Below are 19,377 nucleotides of genomic sequence, written 5' to 3'. Positions count from 1 at the left end.
ACAAATTTACATTATTGCAATCAGTTGTTGGGGCAGCACGGTGGCTTCACAATATGAAGGTCCTGAGTAGTCCTGAGTTCAATCCCGGGCTCGGGATCTTTCTGTGTGGAGTTTGCATGTTCTCCCCATGACTGCGTGGGTTCCCTCCGGGTACTCCGGCTTCCTCCCACCTCCAAAGACATGCACCTGGGGATAGGTTGATTGGCAACACTAAATTGGCCCTAGTGTGTGAATGTGAGTGTGAATATTGTCTGTTTATCTGTGTTGGCCCTGCGATGAGGTGGCGACTTGTCCAGGGTGTACCCCGCCTTCTGCCCGATTCTAGCTGAGATAGGCTCCAGCACCCTCCGTGACCCCGAAGGGAATAAGCGGTAGAAAATGGATGGTTGGATGGATGCAATCAGTTGATAAAACATTGTCCTTTAATAAAAGCTTTTTACAAAAATCTACTTCTCTGCTTGTATGTCAGCAGACTGGGGTAGATCTTGCTGAAATTCTGTGTATTGAATGAATAGAGAATCGTTTTCAATCGGGAAAATATCGTTTTTGAATCGAGAATCGCGTTGAATCGGAAAAATTCGATTTAGAATCGAACCGTGACCCCAAGAATCGATATATTGAATCGAATCGTGGGACACCCAAAGATTCGCAGCCCTAATATATATATATATACAGTATATATATATATATATATATATATATATATATATATATATATATATATATATATATATATATATATATATATATATATATATATATATATATATATATATATATATATATGTATATATATATATGTAAATATATATATACATATACACTTATATATACATGTATATATATGTCAATTACAAAAAAATGTTTTTTAAAAATTAACTAAAAGCAGTCTTTTTCTCACAACGTGTCGACTTTTATCTTATAAAATTGAAAAAACTTTTTAAAGCAAAATGGTGACATTTGTCATATAAAATTCTGACTTTTATTACAATATTGCCAATTTTTTTTGGGTCATTCTTGTAAAATAGTGACATTTTTGGAGTAAAATTATGACTTTTGTCATCATTTTGCCAAGTAAATTTCCGATTATTATTATAATATTGCCAACATCTTAAAGTTTTCTTATAAAATTGTGACTTTTGTCGAGTAAAATTACGACTCTTTTCATAATATTGACAAAATGTTAAGCTTTTCTTGTAAAATTGCAACTGTTATTGAGCAAAATTCCAAGTTTGTTAAGTTTTTTTGTAACATTTTGACTTGCGTTGAGTAAAATTACGACTTTTATTATAATACTGCCAAAATTCTAAGTTTTTCTTGTGAAATTGTGACCTTTTTCTTGTGAAATTCCAACTCATTTTTCACAACAAGCCTTTTTATATTTGAATAGTATGTATATATTATTAATGTTGTAAATACACATCTTTATATATATTTAGAAAGGGTGGTCCTAAAGAGGTAGGCATTTTTCGGAGGTCTCAAGAAGGTAAGAAATACATGGTTGTGTGTGTGTGTGCGTGTGTGTGTGTGTGTGTGTGTGTGTGTGTGTGTGTGTGTGTGTGTCTCTGTGTGGGGCGGAGGGGGGGTGGGGGTGGGGGTTCTTGTATTTCTACCCTTCTTGAGACATCAACAAGGAAAAGTACCTTCCATATGAGGACTGGTGAACAAGTTAGGACATAAATCAAGGTCCCAATACAGAAAACCATTGCATCTAATATAGAGCCAAATATTAGAGTCTGTGAACATTGCTCCAAAGTCAGGATTTTTTGTTGATTTAATGTGCATACAAAAGTAAACATTGACAGGTGCAAAGGCAGCAATATATGATAAAACAAGCTAAAGAAGCACTTCCCTATTCATCCCCCAAAAAACGAACAGCTGATTTTACGACTTCTGGGTATGACAACCCGCGTCCCATATGTGACCATACGGTACTAAGACTATAGTGGCCATTAACAGTTAGCTTCTACAGCTGGGTTGCCCAAAGTGCGGCACATGGGCCACCTGTGGTCCGTGACTCGTTTGTCATTGGCCTTAAGCACATTACAAAAAAAAAATAAAGATCTCATTTTCACCCCTGGTGGTGAAATCTATCAAAATGAGGGTTGTCCCAAAAAGGAGGGATTTTTCAAATTGATTTTGTGTCGGTTTTAAAAGTGCTCCCCCTTTGGCCAACATATGTAATAACAAGTGTGTGCAAGAAATTGAAAGGCGCCCACTTTGGCCAAAATGTATAAAAAAATACATAAATAAATATGTATATAGAGACATACTGTAAAAACTTCAAGTAAATAATGAAGATTAAAAAACAATTACAAAGAATTCAACAAAAATTTTTATTTACTAATAGCTTACCTTTTTTATATTTGCATAGTGTGTATATATTATTAATGTTGTAAATACAAATCTGTATATATCTAGAAAGGGTGGTCCTAAAGAGGTAGGCATTTTTTGGAGGTTTCAAGAAGGTAAGAAATACATGAATATGTGTGTGTGTGTGTGTGTGTGTGTGTGTGTGGGTGCGTGTGCGTGTGTGTGTAAGAGAGAGAGAAAACCAGAGAGACACGCCTACATTGTTTTATCATTTCAGATCCACATTTGTTTATTTTACATTTCTTTATTTTTTTGTCAAAATTGAAATACGCTAATCAAGAAAGTTGAAAAGACTGATTATTGGATGAGTGATGCTGTTTGATTTATTGATTGTTTGTTTTCATGCTTTCGTGGGTAATTTAAAGTGATGTGGCTGCCTGGCTTGAATTTGACACGCATGAACTAAATCATATCACAATTTTTTTTTTTTTAAAGCTTCTATGATACGCACACAAAAACCAGCAGTCATGACGACGACAAAAGAAGTGCGCCGCCCGGGAATCGAACCCGGGTCGCAAGAATGGGAATCTTGCATGATACCACTACACCAGCGGCGCCACGTTCTGGTGGGCAAGATATTTTGATTATGTCAGCTTTATTACCGGCTTTAAATGTCACACTGCGACAAATGATGTCAAATTAATACAGGCGTTTAAAAACACAATAAACTTGAAGGAAACTCAGTTTTCGGACGTATTTCAAAAACGCATCTTTGGTCCTTACCGCTGCTGACCGCTGGATGTCGCTGTGACACAAACGCTCGCTCATCTAAATCAACATTGGAGTAAAAACAAAGTCAAAAGACGTCACTAAAACGAGGCAAGATAGCCAACATTGAACACAAAGTCCACCCACAAATGTCAATCAAATCATATCCACACGTTTTGGAATGCGTGCATGTGTGTGTGTGTGTGTGTGTGTGTGTGTGTGTGGATGCAGTGACGTCGCCACAGGGGGGGGGTTCGGCAGGTCGAGTCATTATTTAAAAAAGTCTTCTTCTGGACCAGCTCCACAGTCTTGTCCACGCCGAGGGCGGAGCGGGGATGTGTCCTCGCTGAGCGTGTCATTGTCGGGGCTGAGAATGATGCATTTGGACGCTTAGAAAGATGATTAGTGAGGAGAATAAACAAGCTGTGGTGGATTTGTTGATCCGCTCCCCTAAGAAGAAACTGGTCACGCTGGGCCGGAAAGGCAGCAATGGATCCGCACAGTAAGTCCTGGACATTATTACTAAAACTGACTCTAAAGTGTTCCGAATTAAAGGATTTTTACAGGTGCGCCATTAAAAAGTCAAAGTCAAATATAAACATGTCATTTAGAAATGATGTAAGAAATGTTGCGTGTAAACTAGCACGTATTCTCCTGCACAACTCTTTGTCTTCAAGTTATTTTAGTGCGACGCGTCTTCTCTTCAAAGATTTTAAGAAATGTACGAGAGCAGACAAACAAAACGCAACAATCCCTCGTTTATCGCTGTTGATGGGTCTGGCCGTGGTAAATGAATTTCCACAAATTAATTATAAATAGAATGTTTTCATGGCTAGGGCATTAAAAAAAACAACTGTTTATGACTTTCCAAGTAGGCAGTTTGTAACCACATGAGAGCTTTTCAGACATGTAATAACACCCACATAGTTACTTTTCCTTTGAAGTGTGTGGGTGTGGGTGGGTGGGGGCGTGAAAGGCAATAGCGTAATAGCACCTTTAGTGTTAGTAAAGGACTATCTTAGCTCATACAGATAAAAAAATATGTAATTATTTGGGTCTTGCGTGAAAATAATTGAAACCCAATCTAATTCTGCCAATCAGTGGCCAAGAAATGCAATCTGATTGGTTTGGTCTCATGGTCTAGTTGCCAATAAGACAGTAGTATTGATATTTTTACTTCATTTAGCCATGGTGTCCCGACCCACTATTTATATTGCATATCGGTCTGGTATCATGAATAAAACAAGTGTGTGATGATATCAGCGTGCATCTAAAATGTGTGATATCATGCACGATACAAGCAGTCCTAGAGCCTGTTTGTTTGTGTGTGATATTATGTGCGATACAAAGCAGTCCTGTAGCGTGTTTACTTGTGTGTGATATCATGTGTGATGCAAGCAGTCCTTCAGCATGTTTACTTCTGTGTGATATCATGTGTGATAGAAGCAGTCCCACTGCTTGTTTACTTCTGTGTGATATCTTGTGCGATACAAGCAGTCCTGCAGCCTGTTTACTGTGTGATATTATGTGTGATACAAGCAGTCCTGCAGTGTGTTTATTGGTGTGTGATATCATGTGCAAAACAAGCAGTCCTGCAGCGTGTTTACTTGTGTGTGGTATAATGTGCAATACAAGCAGTTCTGCAGCGTGTTTACTGGTGTGTGATATCATGTGAAATACAAGCAGTTCTGCAGCATGTTTACTTGTGCGTGATATCATGTGCGATACAATCAGTCCTGCAGCATGTTTGCGTGTAATATCATGTGCGATACAAGCCATCTTGCAGCGTGTTTGTTTGTGTGTGATATCATGTGTGATACAAGCAGCCCTGCAGCGTGTTTACTCGTGTGTGATGTCATGTGCAATCCAAGCAGTTCTGCAGCGTGTTTACTTGCGGGTGATGTCGCGTGCGATACAAACAGTCCTGCACCATGTTTGCGTGTAATACGTGCGATACAAGCCGTCTTGCAGCGTGTTAATTTGTGTGTGATATCATGTGAGATACAAGCAGTCCTGCACCGTGTTTACTTGTGCAAAGCTGGACACCCGGTTAACATCAAAATGTGCTCCGGTAGACAAACATTTTCTTTCTATTTTAGTCAAGTCATTTACAAAAGTTAAACATGCTAGGCTATAGGCTACTAGGAGCTCGCAGCTACACAACAGCTAAGCACACACTAGCACACAATCTAGACATACGTGGTATTCATTGAACAATAAAACAGCACGTGTCAACATAAACAAGTATAGTTACAAATTACAAACCCCATTTCCATATGAGTTGGGAATTTGTGTAAATGTAAATATAAACGGAATACAATGATTTGCAAATCATTTTCAACCCATATTCAATTGAATGCACTACAAAGACAAGATATTTGATGTTCAAACTCATAAACTTTATTTATTTTTTGCAAATAATAATTAACTTAGAATTTCATGGCTGCAACACGTGCCAAAGTAGTTGGGAAAGGGCATGTTCACCACTGTGTTACATGGCCTTTCCTTTTAACAACACTCAGTAAACGTTTGGGAACTGAGGAGACACATTTTTTATGCTTCTCAGGTGGAATTCTTTCCCATTCTTGCTTGATGTACAGCTTAAAGGCCTACTGAAAGCCACTACTACCGACCACGCAGTCTGATAGTTTATATATCAATGATGAAATCTTAACATTGCAACACATGCCAATACGGCCGGGTTAACTTATAAAGTGCAATTTTAAATTTCCCGCTAAACGCCTCTGAGGGTTGACGTATGCGCGTGACGTCAATCATTGAAACGGAAGTATTCGGACACCATTGAAGTCAATACGAAATAGCTCTGTTTTCATCTCATTATTCCACAGTATTCTGGACTTCTGTGTTGGTGAATCTGTTGCAATTTGTTCATTGCATTATGGAGAAAGAAGCTGAGCAAGCAAAGAAGAAAGTTGTCGGTGCGAAGTGTCTATTTTGCGAGGGAAGTCAGCAACAACACGTACACAGCCGGCGCTTCTTTGTTTACATTCCCGAAAGATGCAGTCAAGATGGAAGAACTCGGACAACAGAGACTCTTACCAGGAGGACTTTGATTTGGATTCACAGTTGCGATAACGTGAGTACACAGCTGCGCTTCCAAACATTTGATCGCTTGCTATAACTAGCTCGAGCTAGTAGCTAGGAGCTAGGAGCTAGCATTAGGATTAATTTGTGGCATATTAAATATAAGCCTGGTTGTGTTGTGGCTAATAGAGTATATATATGTCTTGTGTTTATTTATTGTTGTAGTCATTCCCAGCTGAATATCAGGTCCCACCCGCGCGCTTCCAAACATTTGATTGCTTGCCCGTACGTGCGTGTCATGTACGTAACTTTGATTAAATATATAAGCTTTATGAACCTTGGGTTAGGTGAACGGTTGTTTGGGCTAAGTGAGTGTGTGTGTTATGCAGGTGTTTGAATTGTATTGGCGGGTTATATATACGGGATCCCGTCCATATTACCCGCTCGAGCTATAACTAGCTCGAGCTAGTAGCTAGGAGCTAGCATAACAAACACCTAGGTGTTTTTATGCGGGATTAATTTGTGGCATATTAAATATAAGCCTGGTTGTGTTGTGGCTAATAGAGTATATATATGTCTTGTGTTTATTTACTGTTGTAGTCATTCCCAGCTGAATATCAGGTCCCACCCGCACGCTTCCAAACATTTGATTGCTTGCCAGTACGTGCGTGTCATGTACGTAACTTTGATTAAATATATAAGCTTTATGAACCTTGGGTTAGGTGAACGGTTGTTTGGGCTGAGTGAGTGTGTGTGTTGTGCAGGTGTTTGAATTGTATTGGCGGGTTATATATACAGGATCCCGTCCATATTACCCGCTCGAGCTATAACTAGCTCGAGCTAGTAGCTAGGAGCTAGCATAACAAACACCTAGGTGTTTTTATGCGGGATTAATTTGTGGCATATTAAATATAAGCCTGGTTGTGTTGTGGCTAATAGAGTTTATATATGTCTTGTGTTTATTTACTGTTGTAGTCATTTCCAGCTGAATATCAGGTCACCCCCGGCTCTCACAGCATCTTCCACTCCCCACTAGTTTTTCACTTGCACTTTCCTCATTTAAAAATATTTCATCCTCGCTCAAATTAATGGGGAAATCGTCGCTTTCTCGGTCCGAATCTCTCTCACTTCATGCGGCCATCATTGTAAACAATAGGGAACTTCGCGTATATGTTCAATTGACTACGTCACGCTACTTCCGGTAGGGGCAAGCCTTTTTTTATCAGATACCAAAAGTTGCGATCTTTATCGTCGTTGTTCTATACTAAATCCTTTCAGCAAAAATATGGCAATATCGCAAAATGATCAAGTATGACACAGAATAGATCTGCTATCCCCGTTTAAATAAAAAAAATTCATTTCAGTAGGCCTTTAAGTTGTTCAACAGTCCGGGGGTCTCCGTTGTGGTATTTTTGGCTTCATAATGCGCCACACATTTTCAATGGGAGAGAGGTCTGGACTACAGGCAGGCCAGTCTAGTACCCGCACTCTTTTACTATGAAGCCACGTTGATGTAACACGTGGCTTGGCATTGTCTTGCTGAAATAAGCAGGGGCGTCCATGGTAACGTTGCTTGGATGGCAACATATGTTGCTCCAAAACCTGTATGTACCTTTCAGCATTAATGGCGCCTTCAAAGATGTGTAAGTTACCCATGTCTTGGGCACTAATACACCCCCAAACCATCACAGCTGCTGGCTTTTTAACTTTGCGCCTATAACAATCCGGATGGTTCTTTTCCTCTTTGGTCCGGAGGACACGACAACCACTGTTTCCAAAAAAAATTTGAAATGTGGACTCGTCAGACCACAGAACACTTTTCCACTTTGTATCAGTCCATCTTAGATGAGCTCAGGCCCAGCGAAGGCGACGGCGTTTCTGGGTGTTGTTGATAAACGGTTTTCGCCTTGCATAGGAGAGTTTTAACTTGCACTTACAGATGTAGCGACCAACTGTAGTTACTGACAGTGGGTTTCTGAAGTGTTCCTGAGCCCATGTGGTGATATCCTTTACACACTGATGTCGCTTGTTGATGCAGTACAGTCTGAGGGATCGAAGGTCACGGGCTTAGCTGCTTACGTGCAGTGATTTCTCCAGATTCTCTGAACCCTTTGATGATATTACGGACCGTAGATGGTGAAATCCCTAAATTCCTTGCAATAGCTGGTTGAGAAAGGTTTTTCTTAAACTGTTCAACAATTTGCTCACGCATTTGTTGACAAAGTGGTGACCCTCGCCCCATCCTTGTTTGTGAATGACTGAGCATTTCATGGAATCTACTTTTATACCCAATCATGGCACCCACCTGTTCCCAATTTGCCTGTTCACCTGTGGGATGTTCCAAATAAGTGTTTGATGAGCATTCCTCAACTTTATCAGTATTTATTGCCACCTTTCCCAACTTCTTTGTCACATGTTGCTGGCATCAAATTCTAAAGTTAATGATTATTTGCAAAAAAAAAAAGTTTATCAGTTTGAACATCAAATATGTTGTCTTTGTAGCATATTCAATTGAATATGGGTTGAAAATGATTTGCAAATCATTGTATTCTGTTAATATTTACATCTAACACATTTTCCCAACTCATATGGAAACGGGGTTTGTAGTTACACATACAAAGTCTCCAAACGTATTTGAAAGTATCCAGTAACAAACGTGTCCGCATGGTTAGACTTACTGGGCCATAAGATTAACATAAATTATTGTGGCCACTAGGTGTCACCAAAAAAACAGTTAAGTTAAAGTACCTATGATTGTCACACACACACCAGGTGTGGCGAAATTATTCTCTGCATTTGACCCATCACCCTTGATCACCCCACTACACTTCAACTTAAAGACAGCATACGTCCATTACAGACAGTTAATAATAAATAGGTTAGTTTTTTTCATATCTACCATTGTTCTGTTTGACTCATTTCATTTAATCAAACGTTTTCTAACATTCCACACTACTAAATAGTACAAGTATGTATGATTCGTGATGATATCGTAGCGCATCAGTATCGGCCAATAGTCAAGGCTCCAATATTGGTATTGTATCGGCACACCCCTTATTATTATGTGTGAAAATGCTTAATTTATGCCTAAAATGTGTAGAATATACTTAAAAGAAAGTGGCGCCACAAATACTGAAGTATTATTTGTACTGTAAGTACTACAAGCAGTACACGTGTTGTTGGTATCTTCACTGAACGCACGTTGAAGTCTGTCTTGTGTTTGTGGATCAGGTCCAACAGTTCGGTCATCACCGTGCGCTCCACAGAGAGCACGGGGGTCCGGCAGCCCGCCAAGTCCAAAATCCGCCGCCACAACAAACGCCTCTCAAGCGTTTTCAGCCACAGTCCCAACCTGCGGGGCGGTCCCCACGCGGACCGACAGCTCCAGGCGGAGGACGACCCGGCAGAGTTGTCCTGCCAGGTGTCCGTCCCGGGCATCCTGAAGATATTCGGCGGCGACATCTGCCAGGGGACAAACTACAAGAGCGTCTTGGCGACCACTCAATCCAGCGCTAAAGAACTGGTAAAGGAGGCTCTGGACAGGTCAGATGACACAATGTAACCAATGAAACGTAGAAGACGACAGCAACCAGGAAGTGATCCGCTTGCAGGTACTGTCTGGAGAAGGAGGACGCCGGCGACTACGTGTTGTGCGACGTCATCGGTCAGACCGGCGGCGAGACCGGCGGCGAGACGCAGTGGCGGCGGGAATACTTCCGGGTGGTGAGCGACAACGAGAAGCCCCTGGTGCTGCAGTCGCTATGGAAACCCAAAGAGGGGTTCTCCAGGCGCTTTGAAATCCAGCGGCGGTCCAGCGTGGAGGAGCAGAGCTTAAAAGAGCGAGACACGGTGACAGCAGGTAGGACTTCCCTGAAGATGCTTTGTCAGCACTTCTTGCAGCCTCCATTGTTCTTCTTATCTCCGCTGGAGGAGACAAAAAGCTGCTCTTATCTTTGTCTGAACTCACAGAGAAGCTCCGCCCACTGGCCGTCATGCTTATCGCTTCACTTCCTGCTCACTGGACTGAAGTGTCGCTTCTGCTGATGTTGATGAACTTTCCTGCTCCACCTCAACTTTCCCTCTTTTCGCACTTTTGACACTTTTAGTTGACAGTTTGCATGAAAAGTTGTTTGACAACATCCTTTAACACACAGGTGTCAAACTCAAGGCAAATCCGGCCTGCCACATCATTTTATTGTGGCCTGCCACATCATTTTAAGACACCCCACTACGTCATATGATGTTGTGGACCACATCATTTTATTGTGATCTGCCACATCATTTTATGTGGTACTCCATATCCTTTTATTGTGGCCCACCAAATAATTTTATTGTGGTCTGCCACATCCTTTTATTATGGTCCACCACATCATTCTATGTGGTCCGCAACATAATTTTATCGTGGACCGCCTCTTAATTTTTATTGTTGTCTGCCAAAAATTTTTGTGGTCCAACACATCATTTTATAGTGACCCACCAACTCATTTTATCGTGGTCCACCACATCATTTAACGTTAACACATTATTTTAAAATGGCCCGCCAAATCATTTTATGTTGTGTGCCACGTCATTTAAAACGGTCCGTCACATCATTTTAAATTGACCTGCTATGTAATTTTATGTGGCCCACCAAATCATTTAATTATGGTCCACCACATCATTTTATGTGGGCCGCAACATAATTTTATCGTGGACCGCCTCTTCATTTTTATTGTTGTCTGCCAAATGTTTTTTGTGGTTCACCACATCATTTTAATATGGCCCGCCAAATCAATTTATGTTGTGTGCCACATCATTTAATGCGGTCCGTCACATAATTTTAAAATGACCTGCTATGTAATTTTAGGTGGCCCACCACTTAATTTCAAGTGCGCCGCAATATTAATTTGTTGTGGCCCGCCACATCATTTTATAGTGACCCACCAAATAATTTTATTATGGTCCACCACTTCATTTTATGTGGTTCGCAACATAATTTTATCGTGGACCGCCTCTTCATTTTAATTTGGCCCGTACCATAATTTTGATGTGATTCTGTGGCCCACCACATCATTTTATTTGGTAGACCAAATTATTTTATGTGGTTGGCCACATCATTTTATTGTTGTCTGCCACATTTTTTGTGGTCCACCACATCATTTTATGTGGTCCTCCACATCCTTTTATAGTGACCCACCAAATAATTTTAATATGGTCCACCAAATAATTTTATTATGGTCCACCACATAATTTTATGTGGTCCGCAACATCATTTTATCGTGGACCGCCTCTTCATTTTAATTTGGCCCGTTCCATAATTTTGATGTGGCCCACCACATCATTTTATATGGTAGACCACATCATTTTATGTGGTCCTCCAGATCCTTTTATAGTGACCCACCAAATCATTTTATTGTGGTCTGCCACATCCTTTTATTGTGGTCCACCACCTCATTTAATGTGGTCTGCAACATAATTTTAAAGTGGCCCACCAAATTATTTTATGTTGTGTGCCACATCATTTAAAGCGGTCCGTCACATAATTTTAAATCAATCTGCTGTCATTTTATGTAGCCCACCACGTTCAAGTGGGCCACTATATTATTTTATCGTGGCCTGCTACATCATTTTACATTGGCCCACAACATAATTTTAATCTGGCCCGCATCTTCATTTCAATTTGGCCTGTCCCATAATTGTGATGTGGCCCACCATGTTATTTTATGTGGTCCACCGCATCATGTAAAGTGGTCCACCACATCATTTTATTTTGGCCCGCCAAATAATTTAATGTGGTCCGCCATTTCATTTTATTGTGGCCCATCACATTCTTTTACTGTGGCCTGCCAAGTCATTTTCTTGTGGATCATTTTTAACCTGAACTGTTTCATATTAACATGGCATGCCACATAATTCTAACACGCCGTATAATTTTATCGTTGTCCAACACATCATTCTATTGGGGATTACCTCTTCAATTTAATGTGGCCTGTCATATTTCTTATTGTGGCATGCCACGTAATTTTAAAATGGTCCGTCACGTCATGTAAATGTGGCCCAACACATCATTTCATTGGGGATTGTCTCTTAATTTAAAGTGGACTGTGTCATATTTGTTATTGTGGCGTGGCCCACCACATAATTTTTTAGGGGTGATTGCCTCTTCATTTTAAATTGGCCTGTGTCATATTTGTTTTAGTGGCATGCCACATAATTCTAACATGGTCCGCCGTGTCATTCCATTGTGGCCCACCACCTCACTTTATTGTGGCCCGCCAAGTCCTTTTACGTGGCGTACCACATAATTTTAATGTGGTCCGCCACATCATACGTGTGGCCTGAAAATAAAGAACCACTTTTGGCTAAATGAATTTGATATTTTCAATTGTAACACAAGGGCCGCAACAATTGCGATGTGGCCCTCAATACAAATGAGACAGGAAAGTGTCTCCTCATCCACACCTGCCGTTTGCTCTGGTGTCTCCAACGGAGCAGGGATCAACGCTCAGGCTCGCAAGCTGCAGAAGAACCGCTCCAGAGCCATCTCGCTCTTTGTGGACGGGAGCGCCGAGGACGTGGACGGGATGGACTTCTGGAGAAGCTTGAGCGAGATGGACCTGACCGGAGCGGCCAAGGAGCCCGGCGCGGCGCTCGGAGAGGAGCGGCGGGCCGAGGCGGACCAGGAAGTAGCGAGGCTGGGCGTGGAGAAGGAGGAGACGGAGAGCAGCGACGACAACAACACCCAGTACTCCATCCACCCACCCTTTGACTTCCCCTACTTCCTGCTCCTGCACGGATACGACCACAGACAGGTGAGCTGCTCGCCATGCGGACATCCATTAGTCTTCCTGAGTTCCAAGGGGAGGGGCTTTCCTTTGCGGACGTCTATTGATTATTGATAGTCAGGGCTGGGCTATACAGCTGAAACCTGTATCACGATATACTTGTTTTATATTGATATAGATAATTATTGATATTTTTTTAGGACCTACGGAAAATAAGGACCAGTAGAAAAATATATGAACTGTTGTAACCTTCCTCTGATTATAATCCCCTCAGATAACAAGGCAGAAAGGAAATGTCAACACAAGCATGGAAAACAAACAATGTAAACAAACTTGTAAAATCACATTGAACACTTACCAATAAGCTCTTAAAATGAAGGTGCAAAAATAAGGAATATGTAAGAAATGCTTAATAAAGTGTCCGAAAATAGTGTGAAAATGTAAACATAGAGAAACCTGAGAAGAACTATTTTCTGCACTAATGTGCCATGGAGATTATGTAATTTCACCTAATTGCGTTAAAAATATTTTTTGCAAACCAGTAATTATAATCCGCAAATAACGTGCCGTTGTTGAGTGTCTGTACAGTCTCGAGCTCGGCAGAGTAACCGTGTAATACTCTTCCATATCAGTAGGTGGCAGCACGTAGCTAATTGCTTTGTAGATGTCAGGAACATGGTTTGTCGTGATCACAATATGCAGACCACAGCGGGAGGCAGCGTGCAGGTAAAAATGTATCTAATGCTTAAACCAAAAATAAACAAAAGGCGAGTGCCGCTAAGAAAAGGAATTGAAGTTTAGGGAAGGCTGTGCAAAACGAAACTAAAACTGAACTGGCTGCAAAGTAAACAAAAACAGAATGCTGGACGACAGCAAAGACTTACAGCGCATAGAGCAGAGAAGGCGTCCACAAAGTACATCCGTACATGACATGACAATTAACAATGTCCCCACAAAGAAGGATAGCAACGACATAAATAGACTTGATTGCTAAAACAAAGCAGGTGCGAAGAAGGAAGACATGAAACGGCTACGGGAAAATACCAAAAAAACAGGAAAAGCTACCAAAATAGGAGCGCAAGACAAGAACTAAAACACTACACTCAGGAAAACACAAAACAACTCAAAATAAGTCCCGCTAGACCTACTTTGAGACAAGAGCTATAGTGATCAATGGTTGGTCATGGTTTGAAGTCATATCCAACACTTGCAAGAAGGACTTTTAACTGTCAATATCGGCTGCTGAGTTTAATTTTTTAATGTTTTCTGCTGGTGGTGTGCCTCCGCATTTTTTCAATGAAAAAAATGTACCTTGGCTCAAAAAAGGTTGAAAAAACCTGCTCTAAAGGTTGAGCGCAGTGTGGTATTAGCGGTCTTGGTGGGGACAAGCACCTTGCATCGTTTACAGACCACTTTGGTCTGACTACGGTCCCTTTTTTTAAAAATCCCAAAAAGTGCCATACTGTCCATGTGACTTTTCCTCTTTTATCCACAATTTCTTCATCTTGACTTTCTCTTCTCACTCCATGCAAAGAATCAACAAGATGGCGCAACCAAACCTGACAGTTGATACTGTTACCTGATTGGCTGTTGGCATGTCAACCTCCAAACTGATCAGTCATCACTTCCTGTGTTCATGCTCGAGATCGACCAATATTATTATTAGTAGTAGTAGTCAAGGAGGCCGACAACCCATATTTGGAGCCAATATTAATTTGCAGTAAAAGTTATTTAAACATTAATATTTTACGTCAGTAAACAGCTGAACAAGGCTTAAAGTTGTTTTTTTTTAACATTATTGTTTAGGAAAGTTGGGACCAGTTGAGATAATGTTTTATGCGGCGCTAATGTTGTGGTTAATTTAGCAGCAAAAAACATCAAACACCTTTTTTATTACGTGTGTCGAAGAGGAGCATCAACATTTTGCATTTCAAAATATGGCAAATTTCCTGGGAAAATTGACAAAAATATGAAATTTCTCTCCATTACAATAACTCAACATCTATTCAGTTTTATTCATTTTTTATAACGGTTTATGGATTCAATACATTGTAAGGTTTCCTTATGAGGAACTCTTAATTATTGCCAACATTCGAATAAAAACAACAAAACTGGAACGTACTGAGTAACTGGAAAGTATGAGAATATTTGAGCTGCTGCCTGCTCTCCTCTGCTTATGAACTAATCTCCTATTTGTCAAGATATTTACTCAAATTTTTTTTTTTTGGCAGAGATATATTTCCTGACATCTTCATGTCCGTCCATCCATCTCTGTCACATTATTATTTGATTGAATCACGGAACGCGGAAATCCGCGCGCTCCTTTAATGATGCCACACTCCGAGCTGGAGCTGCGCGGATAGGCAATTATTCCATCCGCAACCGCATCACAAAAGTCGTCATCCACCCGCCATCCACCCGAACTAACATTTTATCAAAACCACAACCACCCGCCACCCACCCGTTGTTATATATCTAATATAGACGATGCAAGGCATTCCTGTTAAAAAAAGGAGACTGATCCAATACAGCAGAGACATTCAATGCGTGCCAAAAAATACATAGTTAAATGTTGTTACCCACATACGAAAAATGAGCAGCACTCTTTGAAACAGGCAATTATTCATCAGGCACTGCTGCAGCTGTCACGCCAAATTTCTTCCCCCTACAAAAACCTCCCCCCCCCATTTACTTCCGTGGTCATTGACAGCGATCGATAGCACTTCGGCTTTGACTGCCCGTCGCTGGAAGGATACTTCGTCTTTGACAGCCGCTGGAATCTGAAGAAATCGATTATTGTTTTTTTTTGTACAGGCGCGAAACAGGGCAATCGCATGCCGGTTAAGGACCCCCGGCAACTTTGTGATTTTATTGGACGCAGCCCCGGAAGTAAATGGGGGGGGGGGGAAGGTTTTTGTAGGGGGAAAAAATTTGGCGTGACAGGGGGAAGAAATTTGGCGTGACAGCTGCAGCAGTGCCTGATGAATAATTGCCTGTTTCAAAGAGTGCTGCTCGTTTTTCGTATGTGGGTAACAACATTTAACTATGTATTTTTTTTCTGAATTGGTTCAACCGCCACCCGCCCGAATCTATTTAAAATCTATTTTTTTCGTCATGCATCCGCCCGACCCGCGGATTATCCGCGGAGTCCGCGGTTGTGTCCGCAAACCACGCATCTCTACTCTGAGCGTTACGGACGGAGGCTAGATTGCTGCAGTAGTGAAACAAACAAAACGCTAGGAAAGAAGGACAAAAACTGGATTTACTTGCTAAAATTTTTAGTTTTTGGCAGGTTAAACTATGGAGACTTAATGTAGGCGAACAGCGCAGCAGGAGGGAGTGAAAGGGGGTGTGGCCAGGGTCAAGCACCACCAAGGGAAGAATTCTCACAAGAACTCAAATAAATGCTAATATCAAATCATATTTGGGGAGAGTTTTTTACATTAAGAGTAATTTTCATTCTTGAATTAATTAAAAAAAAAAAAAAACTTTTCTCAAACTGGTGCTTGAGCAGTGGTTAATACCCAGCAGGCACAAAACATTGAAACAACGTAGAGAACTTTTTGAATTAGGTCCTGACGTTGAACAACTCAAACATAACGTTGAAATAACATTCTTTTTGACGACGTTTTATCAACGTCGGGTTCTGACGTTGATTTGACCATTGAATTTAGGTAATTTCCCATACAATCTTCTACAACACAAATACATTGTTGAAACAACATGCTTTTTGACGACGTTTAATCAACATTGGGTTCTGACGATAATTTGACCATTGAAATGTGGTCATTTCCCAACCAGTATTCTACAACACAAATACAATATTGAAACAACATGCTTTTTGACAACGTTTAATCAACGTTGGGTTCTGACGTTGATTTGACCATTGAAATTTGGTCATTTCCCTACCAACAACTTGGATCCAACATTAGACACCAACGTTGTCTCATGTCCTTTAAAACGTCAGTTTTAAAGGACATGTGTGTATAATCAACGTTGTATCAATGTCTTGTGCCTGCTGCATATTGAGCTACTTCACTAATACTAAATACTGGTATTTTATTGTTTATATATTGTAGCTGCTGATGAAGTTCTGTTGTAGGCCGATACTGATAGATGTCAAAATGCCAAATATCGGCGGTGATGATCAGTCGATATTGACGGCATGGCGTAGTGGGTAGAGCAACCGTGCAAGAAACCTGAGGGTTGCAGGTTCGCTCCCCGCCGCTTACCATCCAAAAAAATCGCTGCTGTTGTGTCCTTGGGCGGGACACTTCACCCTTGCCCCCGGTGCCACTCACACCGGTGAATTGAATGTTGTATGATAGGTGGTGGTCGGAGGGGCCGTTGGCGCAAATTGCAGCCATGCTTCTGTCAGTCTACCCCAGGACAGCTGTGGCTATGAAAGTAGCTTACCACCACCAGGTGTGAATGAATGATGGGTTCTACATGTAAAGCGACTTTGGGTACTTATAAAAGCACTATATAAATCCCAGGTATTATTATTATTATTATTATTTAGTTCAGCCAACCAACCTTGCTTTGCAACTTCAACTTTCTTCCGACAAAGGAAAAAAAATCCAATGTATTATCAAAAATATTTTTTATTGATAACGTGATGCATATTTATAGCGTTTTATCGACCAGCCCTGTTGGTCATTGGTTGATTGTCAGCTGGGAGGAGTGAAGGCGAGAAAGACACTGAAGGTGTGTGAGAGAAAATCCACTCAACTTGTCAACAAGACATTAGCGAGGATTAGAGGGAGTGTGAAGGACAGGAGGACGCACTGCTGGACACACACACGCACGCACGCACACACACGCACACACACACACTGAAGCCTTTGCATAAAGACCTAACGGCTTTTATTCTTTGACACTTTCATAAAATGATGCGTTTGGACACAAACAATCATTAATTTATCAAAGTTTAAATATAAGATACATCGTACTAATGTACAGTATGTCTATATCTATCCATCTATCTATCTATCTATCTATCTATCTATCTATCTATCTATCTATCTATCTATCTATCTATCTATCTATCTATCTATCTATCTATCTATCTATCTATCTATCTATCTATCTATCTATCTATCTATCTATCCATCTATCTATCTATCTATCTATCTATCTATATGTTATAGAATAATAATAATGATAATAATATACTTTGTCAGCTATAACACAAAAACTATTTAAAAATACATATTTAAATACATATATACATGCAAAAATGTTTTATATTTAAATACACATGTATACATATATATATATATATATACAAACATACATACAGTATATACATACATACACATATATATATATATATATATATATATATATATATATATATATATATATATATATATATATATATATATATATCCATATATACATATACATACAGGTAAAAATATATATATATATATGTACTGTATATATATTTTTATTTTTATTTATTTATTTTTTTACCTGTATGTATATGTATATATGGATATATATGTGTGTGTGTGTGTATATGTATATATATATATATATATATATATATATATATATATATATATATATATATATATATATATATATATATATATATATATATATATATATATATATATATATATATATATATATGTGATTTTATGCATTTTATGCATTTTTCTTTGCATGTTAACAAAATTGTAAGATAATTTCAAATGAATATTTTTCATTTTGACATACAAGTGAAGAGAAAAAACTCTTTACCAAACTAGCTTGAAAAAGTGTTACTTCTAGTGTTTGTTCAGTAATTTCGCAGTAACTTGTACAAATTATATTATTTTCGGTTAAAGTCCGTTTGGTTTTCCGAACGGCGTTGCCAGTTTATTGTTTCATGGAGGTTTGCACCCGGCAACCTGCTGCTTCGGTTGATTGTTTCATGGAGGTTTGCACCTGGCAACCTGCTTTAAGCAGCATTTCTACAACAAACCAGCAGGTTCTCTGACGCCTTAAATAGGTGAGGGCCGACATCCGGGCAACTGAGCTACATACGGGTTCTTCGAGCCACAGCAACCAGACTGGCGTTGAAAACAAACCGTTGCCATTACTCTTTAACCTGTCGACCTACGCTGATTTAACCCGTCATTCTGCCTCCAAAATGCCGAAAAACTGTGTTGTTTTCGGTTGTGCTAACCACAACTGGAAACAGGGAAAACAAAGGTTGTATTTTGGTCTGCCAAAGCGTGATAAAAGCCCACAGACGAGACAAATGGCTTGCAGCTTTACACCGGGAAAACGAGGACGGTTCTCACTGGAGTCCCCCAAAGTCCCGGGTCGTGTGTTCGGATCACTTCGTTTCTGGTAAATATAAGGAACAAAAATCCACCTTCTTAACCACAACTTGGCTATACCGTCCGTGCTAATGTTGTACTTGTTGAATTTGTACCTTATAACGTTCGACAGCTGAAGTTGTTGTTGTACAAAAATAACATGCGGTATATAC

At 40.0% G+C, this 19,377-nt stretch overlaps 1 protein-coding gene and 1 non-coding gene across 5 annotated transcripts in view; one reads left to right on the top strand and one right to left on the bottom strand.

Annotated features, from left to right (window-relative positions):
- Nucleotides 1-2,859: 2,859 nt before the first annotated feature.
- trnag-ccc (transfer RNA glycine (anticodon CCC)) lies at nt 2,860-2,930 on the bottom strand. Its single transcript has one exon. It is a non-coding gene; the product is annotated as a tRNA-Gly (tRNA).
- Nucleotides 2,931-3,346: 416 nt separating this feature from the next.
- radil2a (Ras association and DIL domains 2a) overlaps nt 3,347-19,377 on the top strand; it is a 38,243-nt gene continuing 22,212 nt past the window's right edge. For 2 of the 4 annotated variants that reach the window (XM_062050365.1, XM_062050362.1), the window contains exons 1-4: nt 3,347-3,583; nt 9,358-9,669; nt 9,738-9,985; nt 12,601-12,917. In XM_062050365.1, the coding sequence (XP_061906349.1) occupies nt 3,480-3,583; nt 9,358-9,669; nt 9,738-9,985; nt 12,601-12,917 (981 nt within the window). In that variant the 5' untranslated portion in view covers nt 3,347-3,479. The remainder of the gene's footprint in view (nt 3,584-9,357; nt 9,670-9,737; nt 9,986-12,600; nt 12,918-19,377) is intronic. The other 2 variants (XM_062050361.1, XM_062050363.1) reach the window with 1 other exon arrangement.

The sequence above is a fragment of the Entelurus aequoreus genome, linkage group LG06, assembly GCF_033978785.1.
Source record: "Entelurus aequoreus isolate RoL-2023_Sb linkage group LG06, RoL_Eaeq_v1.1, whole genome shotgun sequence".
In the NCBI taxonomy this organism is placed as follows: domain Eukaryota; kingdom Metazoa; phylum Chordata; class Actinopteri; order Syngnathiformes; family Syngnathidae; genus Entelurus; species Entelurus aequoreus.
Note: the sequence above shows the minus strand (reverse complement) of the source record. Positions and strands in the feature narration are given on the sequence as shown.